The sequence below is a fragment of the Ursus americanus genome, chromosome 23, assembly GCF_024610735.1.
Source record: "Ursus americanus isolate L20-20 chromosome 23, mUrsAme1.1.p, whole genome shotgun sequence".
In the NCBI taxonomy this organism is placed as follows: domain Eukaryota; kingdom Metazoa; phylum Chordata; class Mammalia; order Carnivora; family Ursidae; genus Ursus; species Ursus americanus.
The window spans coordinates 6,594,141-6,614,716 of record NC_142149.1 but is presented as its reverse complement, the minus strand read 5'-3'; the positions used below and the strand labels follow the sequence as shown (position 1 = coordinate 6,614,716).

Sequence of the window (20,576 nt, the reverse complement as noted above, 5' to 3'; positions counted from 1 at the left end):
ACAGTATGGAGACATTTCAGATCGGCTTCTTTCATTTACTAATAGAACTTTATGGTTCCTCCGTGTCTTTCTATGGCCTGATAGCTCATTTATTTCTAGTGTTGAATAATATTCCGCTGTCTGGATGGAACACAGTTGATTTATTCATTCACCTACTGAAGGATGTCTGGGTTGCTTCCAAGTTTTGGCAATTAGGAATAAAGCTGCTATAAACATCTGTGTGCAGGCTTTTGTGTGGACATAAGTTTTCGGTTGCTTTGAGTAAATACCAAGGATTCCTGGGTCACATGGTTAGAGGATGCTGAGTTTTGTGAGAAACTTCCAAACTGTCTTAAAAGTGTCTGTACCATCTGCATTCCCATCAGCAATGAACGAGAATTCCTGCTGCTCCACGTCCTTGTCAGCATTTAGTGTTGTCCGTGTTTTGGATTTTGGCCATTCTTTTTTTTTTTAATTTTTTAAAATTTAAATTCAATTACAGGGCGCCTGGGTGGCGCAGTGGTCAAGCGTCTGCCTTCGGCTCAGGGCGTGATCCCAGCGTTCTGGGATCAAGCCCCACATCGGGCTCCTCTGCTGGGAGCCTGCTTCTTCCTCTCCCACTCCCCCTGCTGTGTTCCCTCTCTCGCTGGCTGTCTCTGTCACATAAATAAATAAAATCTTTAAAAAAAATTTTAAATTCAATTAATTGACATATAATGTGCTATTGGTTTCAGAGGTAGAGGTCAGTGATTCATCCATTTTATATGGTACCCAGTGCTCATTACATCACGTGCCCTCATTCATGTCCATCACCCAGTTACCCCATCCCCCCACCCTTGGATTTTGGCCATTCTAATAGGTGTGCAGCAGTATCTCGTTACTGTTTTAATCCCAAGCTGTGCTTTTTTTTTTTTTTTTAAAGATTTTATTTATTTATTCGACAGAGATAGAGACAGCCAGCGAGAGAGGGAACACAAGCAGAGGGAGTGGGAGAGGAAGATGCAGGCTCATAGCGGAGGAGCCCGATGTGGGGCTCGATCCCATAACGCCGGGATCACGCCCTGAGCCGAAGGCAGACGTTTAACCGCTGTGCCACCCAGGCGCCCCCCAAGCTGTGCTTTCTAAATCATGTCCAACGGTGGCTGCCGCAGGAGCACCCATCATTTTCCTCCTCAGCTGCTACCTTTCTCTTCAGTGATAAAAGGAGAGCGGTTGATACGAGATCAGGCTCTTGCATTTCAAGCCAAGTGTATAGAAGGAGCCAGCAAAGGGCTCCCCTCATTCATACAATAATCCGTGTGCCCTGAAAAGAGTGCCCGGACTTAACAGATGCTTCAGTCACATTTGTTGAAGGAAATGCATGGGCGGGTGAATAAGGGAGGGGTAAGGATCTGACCTGGCCCCAAACCCATGCTTTCAATGCCAACAGCAGCCTTGTCCCTACTTCCCCAAAAGGCATCCTCACAGCATCCCCCTGGACAGTGGTCCCATCTCTTGGGGACTGAGGCTAGCCTCCACCCTCAGGATGCCTCCCGTCCTGGCCATGCTGAGTTGGCCCCAATCGTGGGGCCGCACAGACTCAAGGGTGATTCATGAACCCGACCGGGTCTGGCAGGAGATGGCAGGGGCCTAAGCTCAGAAAAGGTTTGAAGTAAGGTGACCAGCAAATTAGGAGCTGTGATGGAGATGGTACGGGCAACACATGGTGCCATTCCAGTAAGAGGATGAGACCCCAGGCCTCTTCCCTATTAGCCTTCCCAGCATGGGTTTAGGGGGAGCCCAGAAGAATAGCCAGGGCTATTCCTGGATCCCCATTCTGGGTGCAGACTTGACTCCCACACAGCCCGGGTGCGGAGCAGGGGGGACATAAGCAGACCAGCCATGGGGATCTGGAAAGCCTGAGGCAGGTGGCACAAGGCAGACTAGTGAGCTGGAAGGTGCTGGAAACTTCTTCCTTTAACTTCATTTATTAAGAAAACACCATTCGGGACATAGTTAGCATGAAGAAGAACGTACCCCACGTCCCAGGTGGTGGTAAGGGTCCTTCCCGCTGTGGTGTCCTTCCCAGGTGGGGTTGCTGCTGCTTCTCCTGACCCTGACCAGCTTCTCCCCGCTCTTGATGGACTTCTTCTGTGTCTGCAAAGCTGCTCAGAAGTGGAAAAAAAAAAAAACCCATAAAAAAAGAAAAAGGAAGTAAGGACCCACGAGGAGGAACTCACGGGGAAGAAGAAGTTGTGCTTTCTTCTTCAAAGAGCAATCGGCTCCTGCTCTCTCCATTTCTCTGCCTCCACCACCTCCTGGTTATACGTGTACTCGAGTGTGCACGTGAGCCCTGTCCCAGTCTGGAGCTGCTTACGGGCACGGGGGCCCTGGCACCAGGCTCCTAGTGGAAACACATTTGCTGGCAAATGCTATCCTGCCCCAGAGGCTAACTTAACAATGTCTGCCTTTCTGTCTACCCCAGACAGCGGGTGTAAGAGGCAAGTTTTGCTTCACCATTTTCGTGGGAACCCAAGGGGCAGTTTCCAGAAGTGTGTGCATGTGTGCGTGTGTGTGTGTGTGTGTGTGTGTGCGTGTGTGTGGTGGGGGTGGTGTTCAGGACAGACCACAGATGCCTACTCCAGTGCATTCTCTTTGATGATGTCACGAGAGTAACAACCTAACCACAGAATCTCCAAAGACGTAGGGGTCATTGAATATCAACAGGAAGGCCCCGCGGGAAAAGCAGGTACCGAGGCAACAATTGCCAGAGGCCTTGCACCCATTGGGGCCAGCTGGTGAAGCTGCCGGGCTCTGGCTTTGCCCCCCAAGAGCTGCTTGTCCCCAGAGTCTGGTCGCATCCGGGGGAGGCTGGATCCAGGGAAGTATTCTCAGAGAGGGACCTTTGGAGCTGGCGGACTATGGACCTTGGTCCCCAAACAGGGTGACTCAAAGGCTCTTAGTCTGGCTCAAAGTTTATGCTCTCTGAGCACAGTGGAATTTTCAGGCCCACCACTGACCAGAGCCCTACACCAAGTGAAAGTGGGAGAAATTTCTCATTGGCTGAAGGGTAAGGAGAGGGCACTCTTGCTTCCGGGTGGGGAGGGGAGGTTCCGGCTACCATGTTAGGGACAGGGATTCCTGGTGAGGCACCTTCCCACGGCCTCCTGAGGCTGAGAACCAGCGCCTACCTATGAGGACAAAGGACAGGGTGGGCACATCCTCCCAGGACGTTCAGAGGGAAACACTCCACATAGAACCAAGGGCTGGGGCGTGGGGGGAAATGGGGTGATGTTGCTCAGAGAACACCTGGTTCTGGGTTGAGTATAGTTCGTGTAGTGTGAGGACCATGGTTAATAATACTGTGTTGTATGCTTGAAATTTGCTAAGAGGGTAGATCTGAAGTGTTCTTCCCACATCAAAAAAAAAAAAAAAAAAAAAGAGAGAGAGAAAGAGAGAGAGAGAGAAGTATATAACGTGATGGGTGTGTTAATGAACTAGGTTGGGTCCTCATTTCACGAGGCAAAAATATGTTAAATCATCACTTTGTGCCCCTTTAAAAAATCACATTTACACCTTAAATATATAGTTTTATTTGTCAGTTAGAGCTCAGTAAAGCTGCAGGGGAAAACAAACATCGCAAACGGGCGTGTTGGTGTGTGTTGCATGTGGGTGGACGCGTCTCAAATGGGGCTCTTCCTTCTCACGTGAGGTGACGCTCCCTTCGGGGGGAGGACCCACGGCCCATACGGCGCAAAGGGACTGAGTCCACCCAAATGGACAAATGAAAAAAAATCGTTTATCACAGACATTTTTAATTATTAAGATTATTTAAACAAATTATTAAGATTATTAAAATATCATCATGTAGGAAAGGCAAAATCCATTTCCCTCAGTTTTCCTGACGGCCCTCCCCAACCTTGAGGGAGTTTCTGAGGCCCAACTTGACTGGCTCAGAAAAAAACCTTATATATCAGAAGCTCGGACATGGAGGGGGCCGAGCTGGTCTCGGGCGTGAAGGAGACCAGGGCGTGGGCAGGGCTCCATCTCTGTCTCTGTCTGCACCCCTATTGCTTCTCTCTGTGCTTTGGTCGCTGGCTCTGTGCCCCGACTTCTTCCAGCAGAGAGGACACGGTTTGGGTCCCATCCCGACAGCTCCGACCATGAGCTTTGGTCCCACATTGGGCAAGGTGGGCATTTGCTACCCAAAGGAGTGGGAACAAGTCCAGGAGGCCATGACGCCTCAAAAGGGGCCCCAAGTTGCGTCCCTGAGCTGTGCAGAGTCGGGAGGGTGCCCGGCCAGCCCCTCAGCACCCCAGCCTCAGTCACTGCCTCCCGAGGACCCGGAGGCGTTTCTGCCACAGCCTGTGTCTCCTCTGGAAATGGGGTCCGGGGGCGGAAGGTTCTGCTCGTCCATCTAAGGGGCTGTGTGTCTGCTGCGAACAGAGGGCAAGTTCATATAGATGGATGGTCTCTGCTGAGACCCCTTCAAGCAGAGGACGGCACCGACCAACACGAGCAGGACGGGCACCTTCAGGAACACCAGGAGAATGTAGTGGTCCCTGCAAGAGGGGACGGAGACGTCAGAGCCCTAGGCCCCCAGGCTCCATCACTCCCAGCGGCCGGACAAGGTGGAGCATTGGTCAGCCCCGCAAGGCCTGTGACCCTGGGCCCGGCAGCCCCATTCCGAAGACCACCGTGAACCTCTCCGGCTCGACCGTGACGGCCCTTCGGAAGGAACTTCACCTCCTTGGTTTTGCTTTGCTCTGGGCCCACCTTCCTTTCTCAGCGCACGTCCTGCGGCTCCCCTTCTCCAAAGTGCGTCTCGGCTCTGCCCCTTAGGGTGACCCACGACAGGCTGTGTGCCTTTGCCGCTGCCGAAAATGCCAGCTCTGGCAGCTGAGCCGCGCTCCTGCTCCCCGGCACCCGGGGCCTCGCACCGTGGGGATTCTGTCTTATCTCCCCTGGGCACGCTCCGGGTCATCGGGGCTTTTTTGTTGACAACTGAATATAGAGAAAGATTCTGCAGATGGGCTTCCTGGGGAGGGCGGAATGGGGAGAGGGGAGGTGAGGGGTGACATGGGCAGGAGTGGGTTAGTGGGGGGGGTAGCTTTGGGCCTTGACCCTGGCTGGGACAGCTCTGGCATCCTGTGAGGGCGCAGAAGCAGAGTCGGAGAGGCCCCAGGCCGGGGCAGGGTGAGGACGGCAGCCACTTACCTGGTGTAGGAGTTGGACGACGCCCCGGCACGGCCGCTGGTAGTTGTAGAAAGCAGGCTCGCCGGGGTGCTCAGAACCCTGTCCACTAGACACAGGCAGAGTCGGCCACAGGTTATGGGGACAGACAGGGCTCATGGGCAGCTCCCAGTACCCCAGGAGTCCCCCTGCCCTTGGACTGGGAAACTGCGTCTCTGGGTACAGTCCCCAGGCTTCTCCCTTTCTGCTGAGTTTTCTTTTCCTTTCTTTCTTTCTTTCTTTCTTTCTTTCTTTCTTTCTTTCTTTCTTTCTTTCTTTCTAAAGATTTTATTTATTTATTCGACAGAGAGAGAGACAGCCAGCGAGAGAGGGAACACAAGCAGGGAGAGTGGGAGAGGAAGAAGCAGGCTCCCAGCAGAAGAGCCTGACGTGGGGCTCGATCCCGTAACGCCGGGATCACGCCCTGAGCCGAAGGCAGACGCTTAACCGTTGTGCCACCCAGGCGCCCCTCTTTCTTTCTTTCTTTCTTTCTTTCTTTCTTTCTTTCTTTCTTTCTTTCTTTCTCTTTCTTTCTTTCTTTCTTTCTTTCTTTCTTTCTTTCTTTCCTTTTTTGTTTTTAAGATTTTGTTTATTTATTTTAGAGGGGGCTAGAAGGGCAGAGGGAGAGAGAGAATTTCAAGCAGACTCTCCGCTGAGCACAGAGCCCCACGCAGGGCTCGATCTTATGACCCTGAGATCGTGACCGGAGCCGAAACCAAGAGGCAGACCCTTAACTGACTGAGCCAGCCAGGGGCCCTCCGCTGGGTTTTCTGAACCACTTCTCAGTGCCTTTCCATAGACTCAGGTGTGGCAAGAAGAAATAAAAGGGAACCAGAAGCACGCAAGGCAGTTGCTTCTGGGGAGAGAGCTCCGTCTTTCTACTTCTCTCTGCTTACCCCTCTAGGTGGGACTTTAGCCGGGTGTGGGGGGAGGACATCCCCAGTCCTCAAGCAGTGCCTGAGCTGGGCTCACGGACACGTGGTTCTGGAAACGGGGCCCCCATTATTGGGGAGGTAAGGAGGAGAAGGAGGACTCTGGAGGGCTGGTGAGTAAGAGGGCACACTCTGGTTGAACCGTGAGCAATGGCTGTGAAAAATTAAACACCTTTATGAGAAACTATGAAGACAGTTTGTGGTCGTCTGCTTGGTCATGGATTCTTGACACCAGCTTGGCACTGAGTGTCCACGACCTATTTTTGAGTTGAGTCCTAGGCCCGAGGAGACCCCAGGACAGCCAGAGGGGCCCTGACGTCGGCCTTCCTTTCTCCTTACAGCATCCACTGTTATTCGAGCCCCTTCTGGGGTCCCTCTAACTCCTTGCTCATTCTTCTGCAGCCACGGAAAGCAGAGGGCAGGGCGGCTGGGGGCCCAGAGAGGAGAGGCACTGTCGAATGCCCAGAGCTACTCTGGGTTGGCCAAGTTCCTGGAGTTCAGTGCTGGGTCCCTCAGAGCTTCCCCAGGAATCCCCCCTGCCCCTCTCTGTGTAGTGACGGGTCTGGAGTGTGACTACCAGTGATCACTTCCCAGAGCCATGCCCTGGGACCTAAAGCATCCAAGGTCCATCCATGCCTCTGATGAGAGACTGTGGGGCTGCCAGGGTTGTGGGTCCCCAGTTAAGCTGGCCTGGGACATGGGCAGTGAAGGCGGGGTCCACGTCCCCACCCCCACCCTAAGACCTGCCAGCCCCATGTGCATCAGTCCAATACCTCATGTGACCTCAGGGACGGTGATGGGGACACTGTTCTCAGGTACTCAACCATTTCCCATCTACCCTTGGGAAGGGGGAAGCGGAAGCCCTCACTCTTTCTGTCTTGAGCATGAGGGCCTCATTGTGTAAACGAGAAAGTTCTTACCTGGGTCAATGGTCACTTTGACAGACGCCCCAAGGTCAGGTCCATTTCTGCTAATCCCACACCAGTAAGTGTCTGTGTCATCTCGCCTGACCTCCTCCATGGTCACCGTGAGTAAGCCGTGTCTCTGGTTGTCCCTGATGGACACACGGTCTCCCTTCACTTCTTGCTCCGATCCATTGGTTTGAACGAGGATCTGGCATGAGTTCCACTCTGCTCCGCGACACCACCACTTCTCGTAAGCCTCCCATCTTGGTGTATAACGACACCACACGGTCACGGAGCCACCCGCTAGGCCCCTCACAGACTCTGGGCCTTGGATGGAGAAACAGCCTGGAAAACAGAACCCCAAGATACAACTTCTGCCACCTGGAGCCAGGCCTGGCCTGGGAGCCCCATGGGCTCAAGTGGCCCCGGGTTGGTGTCCAGGGACTGAGCCAGTGTCCGGGCCTTTGCAGCCACCCCCTGGCTGACCCCAAAGATCCGCCCCCTTTGTCCAGCTTCCCCGTTACCTCCCGCAGTGATAATGTCCAGCCTCTTCGGTCCTCGCTTCCCTGGTCCTGCCCGCAGTCGTGACCCTCCTGACTTTCTGACACTGTCTGTCTTGGCTTCGAAACTTGGTCCTCATCCGCTCTCCTCCTTCTCAGACTGCTCATCTCTGAGGCCTCCACTGATTTCTCTTCCTCCCTCTTTAAATCTTGGTGCAAAAGTGGTATGTTGATAAATACTTCACAACTAGCCCTCTGGGGAAGAAAATCTCCATTTGTAGCATTTTCCAGTTTCTGTCGTGTAAATACTGCCACCCTGGTCGATCTCAGGCAGTCAGTGTAATGCCACCGGACACACAGCTGAGAAGAGTCGGTTCTTCCAAGCCAGTGTGAACTGGCCCCAGAGCGTCGTGGGGGGAGCCCAGGGGTCCCTCTCCAGGCCTCATTTTGTCCCACCTTATTTCAACCCCATGCAGGGATTCTCCCTTCCTATGATTTTGGTTATTGTCAACATGCTGATGATTCCCCAAATCCATGTTTGTGACCCACATTCTTTCCCTAGCTCCAGCCTACCGTTTCCAGATACACACCGTACGTCTCTACCCCAAAGTCCAGAGTCACAGGACTAAATCCACCCTGCACTTGGCCTGCTTCAGTACTTCTCCTCTCCCTTGGAGGGCTCATGTGGCAGACTAGCAAAGGTGTGCGGGGAGTGGGATGGGTCAGGGACAAGCACAAGTGGAAAGGGCATCGTGCTGCTCTGGGGATCGACTCCATCAAGCTGAATGCATGTGGCTGGACAGACACTCTTTGTCCTTGGCAATGGCCTCTTGTGCCTTGATCACATGGAGGCGAACAAGCAGGGAGAAGCAGAGAAACCCAGTGGAAGCCTCTCCTGACTGTCTTAGCCCCAGAGCCTCAGGGTCCGGCCAGGGGCTGGGGGGCGTCTCCACGGGGCCACGGGACTCAGGTCTGTTGCGCCGGAAGGTGCACCACCTCACACCCTGTACCTTCTCCCTGATGTTCTCTTAGTTCACTTGAGGTTTGCGTTTGCGCTCAGTAGGTGTATGCCTCCCAAAGATGTTGACGTCGTAATCCCAAGAACGTGCGAGGTGGGGTAATAATCCTGGATTATTTCGTTGGGTCTGATGTCATCAGAAGGGTTCGTATAAGACGAAAAAGAGTTAGTGTCAGAGTCAGAGGGAGATTGGAAGATGCTATGCTGTTGGCTTTGAAGGTCGATACAGGGACCAGGAGCCAAGGAGTTGGGCAGCCTCTGGAAGCTGAACAAGGTGAGAAAGCGGATTCTTCCCTAGAACCTCCAGAGGGAATGCAACGTTGCCAACGCTTTGCTTTTGGCCAGTAAAGACCATTTTGGACTTCTGACTTTCAGAACTGTAAGATAATAAATTTTATCATTTCAAGCCACTGAGCTTGTGGCCATTTGTTACAGTAGCCGTTGGAAATAGACTTAGTATTCCATCAGCGGCACTGACTCTACTCTCCCCAAACCAACAGCGCTCTAGCGTGCTGACAGCGAACTTGGCAACTCCACTGATCCCGTCCTTCCCTTCTCTACAACTGATTGGTTGGCCATTTAGTCCACTCTACCTCAAAAATGCTTCTCAAAAGGATTTCCTTCTTTCCTCCCTACTGTCACGATTCGTGATGACAGCATGGCGCAGCAGAGAGCGAATTTGGACACAAGGAGGCGCATGTACCACACACTACTTGGGAAATCTTGGGGAAGCTACCTCGCCTCCCTGGGTCTATTTGCAAAATGGCTATGCTCCTCTCTACTTTGCAGGTTGTTGTAAGACGTGGGTATGTGTCAAACGCAGATACTCTTTTGGGGGTTGCCCCATCAGTGAGAGCCTGTCACCAGGTCAGGAGCTCATCCGGTGCCTGGATCAGGGCCGTGGCAGTCAGAGAAGCTTCTCCAGCTCCTGTTGCAGTCCCTTCTCCAATGTCTCTGTGTCACTGCTGGAGTTACGTGCTGAAATTGTTCCCACCTGGTCCTCAGCTGCAGCCGCTCCCCACTGCCTCAGAATGATTTAAAATGCTTTCGTTGGGCATTCAACTTTTTTTTTTTCCTTCTAGATCCAAGTTCTCTGTCCAGCACCATGTCCTGCTCCTCCCTGCCTTCCTTTGGACCCTATAACCCACACCCACTTTTCTCTTCCTCTGACCCCGATGTGCCCTCCCAGGAGCTAAGTCACTGCTCACGTCCCACCTTCTACCTGGAGACCCTTCTCTGAGCCCAGCCAGCCTACTGATCACCTTATTCCCTTTCCAACCAGAACTGCTCCCTCCCATTTCTCCATGCCCTTATAGGAAGCTGAGTGTTACACTGGTATTTTGTCACCATTACCAGTCTCTCTGTCTCCCTTACTAGGACACTCTTTCCTGAATGCCAGAGACTTTGGGTTTATGTTCTCTCTCTTCCCCATCCCCAGTCCCCGTGTCTTGCACGGTCTCTGGATCCTGGAAGGTACCAATAAAGTTTACGGTTGTTTTTGCAAAGATGCTGGCTGTCATGATCTGGGACATAATCGTTTTGATTCTGGCGTGAACTCTAATTTCCACACCAGGGGGCACTGAAGTTTAAGGCTGCTAATTACAGTGCTAATAACGTAAAACACAGTAGACTCTGGAAGCAAATTCCGACACCGTTCCTGGGGGAGTGGGCTAGTCAATCACCGTCCTCCCACATGTCGTTAAAAGAAGACAAACCACTAGTACTAATAGGGAGGACGTCCCAGATACGTTACTACTGGGTTTTTAAAATTTGCCTGAGTGTTTGGATTCCATTTCTGTGGTTTTTCTGTGGTGCCTGCATAGAAAAAAATTGGACAATAGGTGTTGCAAGCTCTTAACAGTGGTCAGTGCTGAACCTGGGGCTTGGGGGGGGGGAGTTTCCCTTTCTAAATCTACATTTCTATTATGTGTAAATGTTTACAATACCATTAACCGATAAAAAGAAAAAATTTTAATAATCGAAAGGACTCAATTAGGAAAAAGATTGCTAAGAGACAGTAACCGATGGCAGTTAAAATCAAATACAAGAGTTGGCAGAAGGGGTGGTTTTCTTTGTTAAGACAACAATACACAGCACAGCTATGACCCAACGCTGGGGGTCAGTTGGGTGGTATTTGCCGACAATCATAAACAGGATTAGAGATGTTGCTCCTTTGAAATAGAAGTTTTACCAATCCCAGCTGTGCTAATTTAATCTGGCAGTAAAGCATTCATAATGTGATTGGGCTTGTTTAAAAAAAAAAAAAACGTGGGAAGTTCTCACAAACACAGACTGTGATGAGTAGAACTATTAATCGGGTCTATGTGTTTTGTCGAGAGCTGGTCTGAAGGAAGGTGATGTTAGGACAGCAGTCGGCTGGGAGCAGGACTCAGGAACAGGGCCAATGGGTTTTAAAAGCATAAGGCTGTTTGAATCTCAATCTCTCCTTTCCCTGACTCTGAGATGGAAACGCTCTCCTTCATGTCAATCCTTCGGGAAAGTTTGCCCCATGTGCACCACCCTTGCGTGAATAATCTTGTGTCAAAGTCAAGAGAACAGTTGAGCTCCCTGTCTGGGTTGATAGCCCCCTTCTGGGTTCATAACAAGGCAGCCAAAGGGAGAGCTCAGAGCAGAGGAGCTCATGGGGTGTGGGACGTGCAAAGGGGTTTGAATCCATCTTGTTTCGCACAGATGGGGTAGGGCATCCCTGCTGGTGTCCCCATGCAGCCGTGCCAGCTCAAGGGGGAAGAGTAATTTCTGGGGTGCAGGTCTGTGCCCCGTTCCCCCACTTGTAAACACTCACTGAGCACCATCGGTGCCGGTGCCCTACCTCCCCGTCAGGGCTGCGGCAGGACCGTGTAAAGGCCCCGACAAGAACGTCCTACTGGAAGTTGGGTCATTCTGACTTCACTCCATCCACCTTCTCTCCTTTTCATTTCGCAGAAGTAACCCCAGAACATCTAAAAGCAGTCTGTTAGTGGGGTGGCTTTTCTTGCATCACTGATTACTTCACCCCTTTCCCTCGTGAACTTGCAAAATTGGAGAAGGACGGACACCCTGTCCTGTTTCTGCAGCCAAGCCACCCTGCCCAAAGCCACAGAGCAGCCACTGTGGGTCTCAGCCTCCATCTGGGGGAGAAGACTGTTTGTGTGGGTGTGTGCATGTGAGGGACACGGCACGTGAGTGTGTGTCTAACTCTGTAGGAGTGTGTAAGCACACAGATGTGAATGGGGCATGAGTGCCTATGGGTGTGTGCGTCTGACCCCACTGTGGGAGCACATCGTGCGTGGGAGGCCAGGCGGTTGACCCTTCCCCTTGGCCTCCGGGTGTGCTGGACGTTGGGATTAAGAGAGTGAGCACATGGGGGTCTCTGAACTCAAATGCAAACCTGGAGTCCAGGGGGAGAGGCAGACATTCTGAACTGCTGTCATTTGGGAATTCTGGGCTATTCGGTGTCCTGCCTAAGGAACGTAGTAGTCACAGAGAAACCGCCGCCCTCCCTGCCCATCTGTACTTATCATCACAGGGCTTCCGTCACTGATAAAATCAGAAATGGCCTTGATATTTCGAGGAAGACCACAGCCCTTGTCTATTTACATCTGATCCGAATAGCAGAGTCCCCCAACATTACAGCTAGGAAGAGCATCAAAGACCTTCCATTCACACTAGAAATCCAGGTGTTAGAAAAAGAAGGGGGCTTGCCCATGGCATGCACTGCTGTCAGGACTAGAACTCCAGGCTCCCAACTCCCTGGCTATGCCCTTTTTTGGGAACCCCTGCAGACCAGTCTGTTCTCCTAGAAGGCTTGTCTCCTGGCCCATAGAGAAGGCTGTGTACGGCCCACACATGCGGCACACGTCGTGCAAACTTTTGGGCTGACCCTAATGTCTGCTCTCAGTGTGTGCAGTGGCTTCCCACAGAGAAGATACATGACCCCCTCCCACCTCCCTCCCGGTTCCTGAGCAATTTTCTCTTTGAAAGCCTCAGGTCCTGGGCATGGTGTCGAAGGGCCTTCTTAATCTTTTCTAGTGCCTTTCCAACCTCACGGCCCACCAGTCACCCCAAAGCCCCCTGCACACTGATCACCCCTGTGCACGAATGCACCATCCCCTCTCAAGCCTCCGTGTCTTGGTCAAGCAGTCCTCTCTCCCTGGAACGCTCTTCTCCCTTCTCTGCTTGAAGGGCTGATCCTTCTCTTCAAGGCTCATCACATGGTTGGTGTCTGCATGGCTTTCTGTAGCTCCTTTAGCCAAACCTGCTTGGGCCTCTGAGCACTCCTCCCTCGAGCCTTGCCATCGGTTGCTCACCCACTGAGCTGTCTGGGGTCCCATTTCTAATGGCCAGTCTTGTTTCTTTTTTCCCTTCAAGTCTTCAGGGCCTGCTGAATGCCTGGCACAAAGTAAGAACCCAGTGTGCTTTTGCTGAATAAATTCGCAAAACCACCTCTCATTTCCCCCGATACGACACCTCCCCTCTGCCTGGGATAACTCTCAGTCCGCTGCCCTGTCCCAGGGGTACCAAGTCCCCGGAGCCCCCACCGCACTCACCTGGGAGGCTGAGCAGGAGAAGAACTAGCCACAGCCGCATGGTCCTGCCTCCCAGGCTCCTTGCCCCTCTGCCGACCACTGAAGAGCACCCCCGGATCCCAGCTGCACTCTCGCAGCTCGGCCTGAGCCCAAGCTTGCACGTTGTTTATCTGGACTGCCTTTGAGTTTCTGACCCACTCACTTCCTTTTATAGAGGGTTTCCTGCTTTTAATTAGTCAACAAATTGAGTGTCATTTCTTGGAAGGGCTGGTGCACAGGGCACACGAGTCACCGCTGCTTAGGAAAGAGGAACCTGGGCTGTGTGGAGTAAGGAGGGGCAGGATACGTGTCTGCAGCGGGGCCAGAGCAGGGGGCATCTGGCCTACTGGGCTTTGGGTCCAAGGGGTACAATAGTCTGGGTGTCAACTCCAGAAATGTTTCTCTACCACAGCAACGGGTCCCAGTGGCAGGGAACCTCCTTCCCATGCAGGTGTCACGTGAGCAAGCTTGGCATACCCGGAGATGACAGTGCAGGCTGCAGGATCAGACGGACCTGGGCTCTAACCCCGAGCACCACTTACAAGCTGTGTGACCATGGACAACTCACTGAACTTTTCTGAGGCTCAGTTTGTCTATCTGTAAACTGGGTTTTGATGGGAATAACAGAAGAGTTGTTACGCGAATTAAGTGAGAAAAAGTGTGTGAAGCTCTGAGGACCCAATGCTGGGATCGGGCTAGCACTCCACATCTGTTTTAGCGTCCGGGGCAAAACCTCAGATGCCAGATGAAGAGTCGCATAAAATAAGGGCAGGGCAGAGGCTGAGAGAGGGAAGGCTGATGGCCTGGGTTTCCTCATCAGTAATAAGGTAAATTCCAGCCTTAACCTGACATAATTTAATTAGCATGCTGATTAATAACCCAGTAGCTACAATTCTTGAAGAACAGCTTTGGGAAGCAAACGGTATCTGGCCTGGTGTCCAGGCCAGGCTGTGGAGGGAAGAGGTCTTCCTGGAAGTCCTGCGGTTGGGGGCCCATGCAAAAGGGCTGAGAGGAGGAAGAGGGCTCAGTCCTATCGTGACGCAAATCATATTACAAAGAGTAATCGAAACAGTATGTTACTGGCATAAGAACATACAGATCAGAATTGAGGGGTGCCTGGCTGGCTCAGTTGGAAGAGCGTGTGACTCTTGATCTTGGGGTTATGAGTTCGAGCCCCATGTTGGGTGTAGAGATGACTTCAATAAAAAAAACTTTAAAAAGACAAAACATATAGAGCAGAATTGAAAGCCTACGAATAAGCTCCCACATAGAAAGTCAACTAATAATATTTGACAAGGGAGCCAAGAATAGCCAATGGGGCAAAGTACAGTCCCGTCAAGAAATGGTGATAGGAAAACGGGAGAACCGTTTGCAGAAGAATGAAACTGGACAGCTCACAAATAGTAACTTAAAATGGATTAAAACTTAAATTTAAGACCCAAAACTGTGACACTTACAGGAGATAACAGGGGAAAAGCTCCTTGACATTGGTCTTGGCAATACTTTTTAGACGTGACACCAAAAGCACAAGAAACAAAAGCAAAAATTAATAAGTAGGACTGCATCAAATTAAAAACTTGTGCACAATAGAAACAATAAAATAAAAAGATAACCCACAGAATGGGCAGAAATATTGGCAACTCATATAGCAGATAAGGGGTAAATATCCCAAATATGTAAAGAGCTCATACAGCCCAGTAACAACAACAACAAAATAACAATTCCTATAACGTGATTGGTCTCGTTTTTTAAAAAATATGTTGGGGGTCCCTGAGTGGCTCAGTCAATTAAATGGCTTACTCTTGGTTTCGGCTCGTGTCATGATCTCAGGGTCTTGGGATCGGGCCCCGCGTTGGGCTCAGCACTAGTGGGGAGTTCGCTTGAGATTCTCTCTCTCTCCCTCTGCTCTCTCTCTCATAAATAAATAAATCTTTAAAAATTAATTAAAAATAAAAAACATATGGGAGGTTTTCATCAACACAGACTGTGATGAGTAGAACTATTAATCGGGTCTATGTGTTTTGTCGAGAGCTGGTCTGAAGGAAGGTGGAGATGCTAGGACAGCCGTCACCTGGGAGCAGGACTCAGGAACAGGGCCAATGGGTTTTAAAAGCATAAGGCTGTTTGAATCTCAATCTCTCCTTTCCCTGACTCTGAGATGGAAACGCTCTCCTTCATGTCAATCCTTCGGGAAAGTTTGCCCCATGTGCACCACCCTTGCGTGAATAATCTTGTGTCAAAGTCAAGAGAACAGTTGAGCTCCCTGTCTGGGTTGATAGCCCCCTTCTGGGTTCATAACAAGGCAGCCAAAGGGAGAGCTCAGAGCAGAGGAGCTCATGGGGTGTGGGACGTGCAAAGGGGTTTGAATCCATCTTGTTTCGCACAGATGGGGTAGGGCATCCCTGCTGGTGTCCCCATGCAGCCGTGCCAGCTCAAGGGGGAAGAGTAATTTCTGGGGTGCAGGTCTGTGCCCCGTTCCCCCACTTGTAAACACTCACTGAGCACCATCGGTGCCGGTGCCCTACCTCCCCGTCAGGGCTGCGGCAGGACCGTGTAAAGGCCCCGACAAGAACGTCCTACTGGAAGTTGGGTCATTCTGACTTCACTCCATCCACCTTCTCTCCTTTTCATTTCGCAGAAGTAACCCCAGAACATCTAAAAGCAGTCTGTTAGTGGGGTGGCTTTTCTTGCATCACTGATTACTTCACCCCTTTCCCTCGTGAACTTGCAAAATTGGAGAAGGACGGACACCCTGTCCTGTTTCTGCAGCCAAGCCACCCTGCCCAAAGCCACAGAGCAGCCACTGTGGGTCTCAGCCTCCATCTGGGGGAGAAGACTGTTTGTGTGGGTGTGTGCATGTGAGGGACATGGCACGTGAGTGTGTGTCTAACTCTGTAGGAGTGTGTAAGCACACAGATGTGAATGGGGCATGAGTGCCTGTGGGTGTGTGCGTCTGACCCCACTGTGGGAGCACATCGTGCGTGGGAGGCCAGGCGGTTGACCCTTCCCCTTGGCCTCTGGGTGTGCTGGACGTTGGGATTAAGAGAGTGAGCACATGGGGGTCTCTGAACTCAAATGCAAACCTGGAGTCCAGGGGGAGAGGCAGACATTCTGAACTGCTGTCATTTGGGAATTCTGGGCTATTCGGTGTCCTGCCTAAGGAACGTAGTAGTCACAGAGAAACCGCCGCCCTCCCTGCCCATCTGTACTTATCATCACAGGGCTTCCGTCACTGATAAAATCAGAAATGGCCTTGATATTTCGAGGAAGACCACAGCCCTTGTCTATTTACATCTGATCCGAATAGCAGAGTCCCCCAACATTACAGCTAGGAAGAGCATCAAAGACCTTCCATTCACACTAGAAATCCAGGTGTTAGAAAAAGAAGGGGGCTTGCCCATGGCATGCACTGCTGTCAGGACTAGAACTCCAGGCTCCCAACTCCCTGGCTATGCCCTTTTTTGGGAACCCCTGCAGACCAGTCTGTTCTCCTAGAAGGCTTGTCTCCTGGCTCATAGAGAAGGCTGTGTGCGGCCCACACATGCGGCACACGTCGTGCAAACTTTTGGGCTGACCCTAATGTCTGCTCTCAGTGTGTGCAGTGGCTTCCCACAGAGAAGATACATGACCCCCTCCCACCTCCCTCCCGGTTCCTGAGCAATTTTCTCTTTGAAAGCCTCAGGTCCTGGGCATGGTGTCGAAGGGCCTTCTTAATCTTTTCTAGTGCCTTTCCAACCTCACGGCCCACCAGTCACCCCAAAGCCCCCTGCACACTGATCACCCCTGTGCACGAATGCACCATCCCCTCTCAAGCCTCCGTGTCTTGGTCAAGCAGTCCTCTCTCCCTGGAACGCTCTTCTCCCTTCTCTGCTTGAAGGGCTGATCCTTCTCTTCAAGGCTCATCACATGGTTGGTGTCTGCATGGCTTTCTGTAGCTCCTTTAGCCAAACCTGCTTGGGCCTCTGAGCACTCCTCCCTCGAGCCTTGCCATCGGTTGCTCACCCACTGAGCTGTCTGGGGTCCCATTTCTAATGGCCAGTCTTGTTTCTTTTTTCCCTTCAAGTCTTCAGGGCCTGCTGAATGCCTGGCACAAAGTAAGAACCCAGTGTGCTTTTGCTGAATAAATTCGCAAAACCACCTCTCATTTCCCCCGATACGACACCTCCCCTCTGCCTGGGATAACTCTCAGTCCGCTGCCCTGTCCCAGGGGTACCAAGTCCCCGGAGCCCCCACCGCACTCACCTGGGAGGCTGAGCAGGAGAAGAACTAGCCACAGCCGCATGGTCCTGCCTCCCAGGCTCCTTGCCCCTCTGCCGACCACTGAAGAGCACCCCCGGATCCCAGCTGCACTCTCGCAGCTCGGCCTGAGCCCAAGCTTGCACGTTGTTTATCTGGACTGCCTTTGAGTTTCTGACCCACTCACTTCCTTTTATAGAGGGTTTCCTGCTTTTAATTAGTCAACAAATTGAGTGTCATTTCTTGGAAGGGCTGGTGCACAGGGCACACGAGTCACCGCTGCTTAGGAAAGAGGAACCTGGGCTGTGTGGAGTAAGGAGGGGCAGGATACGTGTCTGCAGCGGGGCCAGAGCAGGGGGCATCTGGCCTACTGGGCTTTGGGTCCAAGGGGTACAATAGTCTGGGTGTCAACTCCAGAAATGTTTCTCTACCACAGCAACGGGTCCCAGTGGCAGGGAACCTCCTTCCCATGCAGGTGTCACGTGAGCAAGCTTGGCATACCCGGAGATGACAGTGCAGGCTGCAGGATCAGACGGACCTGGGCTCTAACCCCGAGCACCACTTACAAGCTGTGTGACCATGGACAACTCACTGAACTTTTCTGAGGCTCAGTTTGTCTATCTGTAAACTGGGTTTTGATGGGAATAACAGAAGAGTTGTTACGCGAATTAAGTGAGAAAAAGTGTGTGAAGCTCTGAGGACCCAATGCTGGGATCGGGCTAGCACTCCACATCTGTTTTAGCGTCCGGGGCAAAACCTCAGATGCCAGATGAAGAGTCGCATAAAATAAGGGCAGGGCAGAGGCTGAGAGAGGGAAGGCTGATGGCCTGGGTTTCCTCATCAGTAATAAGGTAAATTCCAGCCTTAACCTGACATAATTTAATTAGCATGCTGATTAATAACCCAGTAGCTACAATTCTTGAAGAACAGCTTTGGGAAGCAAACGGTATCTGGCCTGGTGTCCAGGCCAGGCTGTGGAGGGAAGAGGTCTTCCTGGAAGTCCTGCGGTTGGGGGCCCATGCAAAAGGGCTGAGAGGAGGAAGAGGGCTCAGTCCTATCGTGACGCAAATCATATTACAAAGAGTAATCGAAACAGTATGTTACTGGCATAAGAACATACAGATCAGAATTGAGGGGTGCCTGGCTGGCTCAGTTGGAAGAGCGTGTGACTCTTGATCTTGGGGTTATGAGTTCGAGCCCCATGTTGGGTGTAGAGATGACTTCAATAAAAAAAACTTTAAAAAGACAAAACATATAGAGCAGAATTGAAAGCCTACGAATAAGCTCCCACATAGAAAGTCAACTAATAATATTTGACAAGGGAGCCAAGAATAGCCAATGGGGCAAAGTACAGTCCCGTCAAGAAATGGTGATAGGAAAACGGGAGAACCGTTTGCAGAAGAATGAAACTGGACAGCTCACAAATAGTAACTTAAAATGGATTAAAACTTAAATTTAAGACCCAAAACTGTGACACTTACAGGAGATAACAGGGGAAAAGCTCCTTGACATTGGTCTTGGCAATACTTTTTAGACGTGACACCAAAAGCACAAGAAACAAAAGCAAAAATTAATAAGTAGGACTGCATCAAATTAAAAACTTGTGCACAATAGAAACAATAAAATAAAAAGATAACCCACAGAATGGGCAGAAATATTGGCAACTCATATAGCAGATAAGGGGTAAATATCCCAAATATGTAAAGAGCTCATACAGCCCAGTAACAACAACAACAAAATAACAATTCCTATAACGTGATTGGTCTCGTTTTTTAAAAAATATGTTGGGGGTCCCTGAGTGGCTCAGTCAATTAAGTGGCTTACTCTTGGTTTCGGCTCGTGTCATGATCTCAGGGTCTTGGGATCGGGCCCCGCGTTGGGCTCAGCACTAGTGGGGAGTTCGCTTGAGATTCTCTCTCTCTCCCTCTGCTCTCTCTCTCATAAATAAATAAATCTTTAAAAATTAATTAAAAATAAAAAACATATGGGAGGTTTTCATCAACACAGACTGTGATGAGTAGAACTATTAATCGGGTCTATGTGTTTTGTCGAGAGCTGGTCTGAAGGAAGGTGGAGATGCTAGGACAGCCGTCACCTGGGAGCAGGACTCAGGAACAGGGCCAATGGGTTTTAAAAGCATAAGGCTGTTTGAATCTCAATCTCTCCTTTCCCTGACTCTGAGATGGAAACTCTCTTCTTCATGTCAATCCTTCAGGAAAGTTTGCCCCATGTGACCATCCTTGCGTGAATAATCTTGTGTCAAAATTGAGAAATTAGTTGAGTTCCCTGTCTGGGCTGAGAGCAAGGGGCAAATGCCACACAAAGTGGACCAGAGGTGATCATAGGGGAGAGCTCAGAGCAGAAGGGCTCATGGGAGTGTGGGATGTGCAAAGGGGTTGGAGCCCACCTTGTTCTGCACAGATGGGGCAGGGTGTCCCTGCTGGTGTCCCCATGCAGCCAGGCCAGCTCAAGGGGGAAGAGTAATTGCGGGGATACAGGTCTGTGCCCTGCTCTTCTACTTACAAGTGCTTTCTGAGCACCCACTCACCAGCTCCTTCGACCAGTTTAGAGTTCCCCTAACAGTGCACACGGGTTTCCATTCCTCCACATTCTCACCAATGCTTCCTCTCTCTTGTCGTTTTGGTGATGGCCATTCTGACAGGTGTGAGATGATGTTTCATCGTGGTTCTGATTTGCCTTTGCCTGACAAAGGGATGTGGAGCACTTTTTTATGTACCTGTGGCCATTAATATGTCTTCTTTGGAAAAATGTCTATTCAGTTCACTGCCCATTTTTTTTTTTGAGAGAGAGAGACTGAGAGAGCATGAGTGGAGGGGAAGAGGGAGAGAATCTTAAGCAGGCTCCACGAGCTCAGTGTGGAGCTCGATGCTGAGCCTGACATGGGGCTTGAGCTCATGAGCTGAAATCAAGAGGTGGGTGCTTAACCAACTGAGCCACCCAGGCACCCCTCTCTGCCCATGTTTTAATTGGATTGGTCAAAGGATACAGACTTCCGATTATAAGAAGAATACATTCTGGAGACCTATGCATAGCATGGCGACTACAGTTAATAATGTCCTATTAAACACTTGAAAGTTGCTAAGAGAGAAGATATTACATGTTCTCACCACAAAAAAGAAACAGTAGTGATGAGACATGGTGGGATGTTAGCTAACCCCACAGTAATAATCAGTTCGCAATATATGTGCATTAAATCAACATACCCTACC

The 20,576-nt window shown here is 51.0% G+C and overlaps 1 protein-coding gene across 2 annotated transcripts; it reads right to left on the bottom strand.

The window, feature by feature from the left end:
* Window positions 1–3,753: 3,753 nt before the first annotated feature.
* Window positions 3,754–20,288, bottom strand: LOC123803091 (CMRF35-like molecule 7). 2 transcript variants are annotated; one of them, XM_087854141.1, is made up of 5 exons: window positions 17,353–20,288; window positions 13,093–17,194; window positions 7,043–7,372; window positions 5,176–5,260; window positions 3,754–4,520 (listed from the first exon to the last, which is right to left on the bottom strand). In XM_087854141.1, the coding sequence occupies exons 2-5, from the start codon at window positions 13,130–13,132 to the stop codon at window positions 4,376–4,378; spliced, it is 600 nt and encodes a 199-aa protein (XP_087710267.1). In that variant the 5' UTR covers window positions 13,133–17,194; window positions 17,353–20,288; the 3' UTR covers window positions 3,754–4,375. The 2 variants fall into 2 exon arrangements, with proteins under 2 accessions (XP_087710267.1, XP_087710268.1); XM_087854142.1 differs by lacking the exons at window positions 3,754–4,520; window positions 5,176–5,260 and adding an exon at window positions 5,404–6,276 and having other exon boundaries at window positions 17,353–20,283.
* Between the last annotated feature and the right edge of the window lie 288 nt (window positions 20,289–20,576).

Coding starts and splice junctions, on each gene's coding strand:
- LOC123803091 (XM_087854141.1), bottom strand. CDS start 13,132: ATGCGGCTGTGGCTAGTTCTTCTCCTGCTCAGCCTCCCAG. Junction 7,373..13,092: donor TCTCCTGCTCAGCCTCCCAG/GTGAGTGCGGTG, acceptor TCTGTTTTCCAG/GCTGTTTCTCCATCCAAGGC. Junction 4,521..5,175: donor TCGTCCAACTCCTACACCAG/GTAAGTGGCTGC, acceptor CCCCTCTTGCAG/GGACCACTACATTCTCCTGG.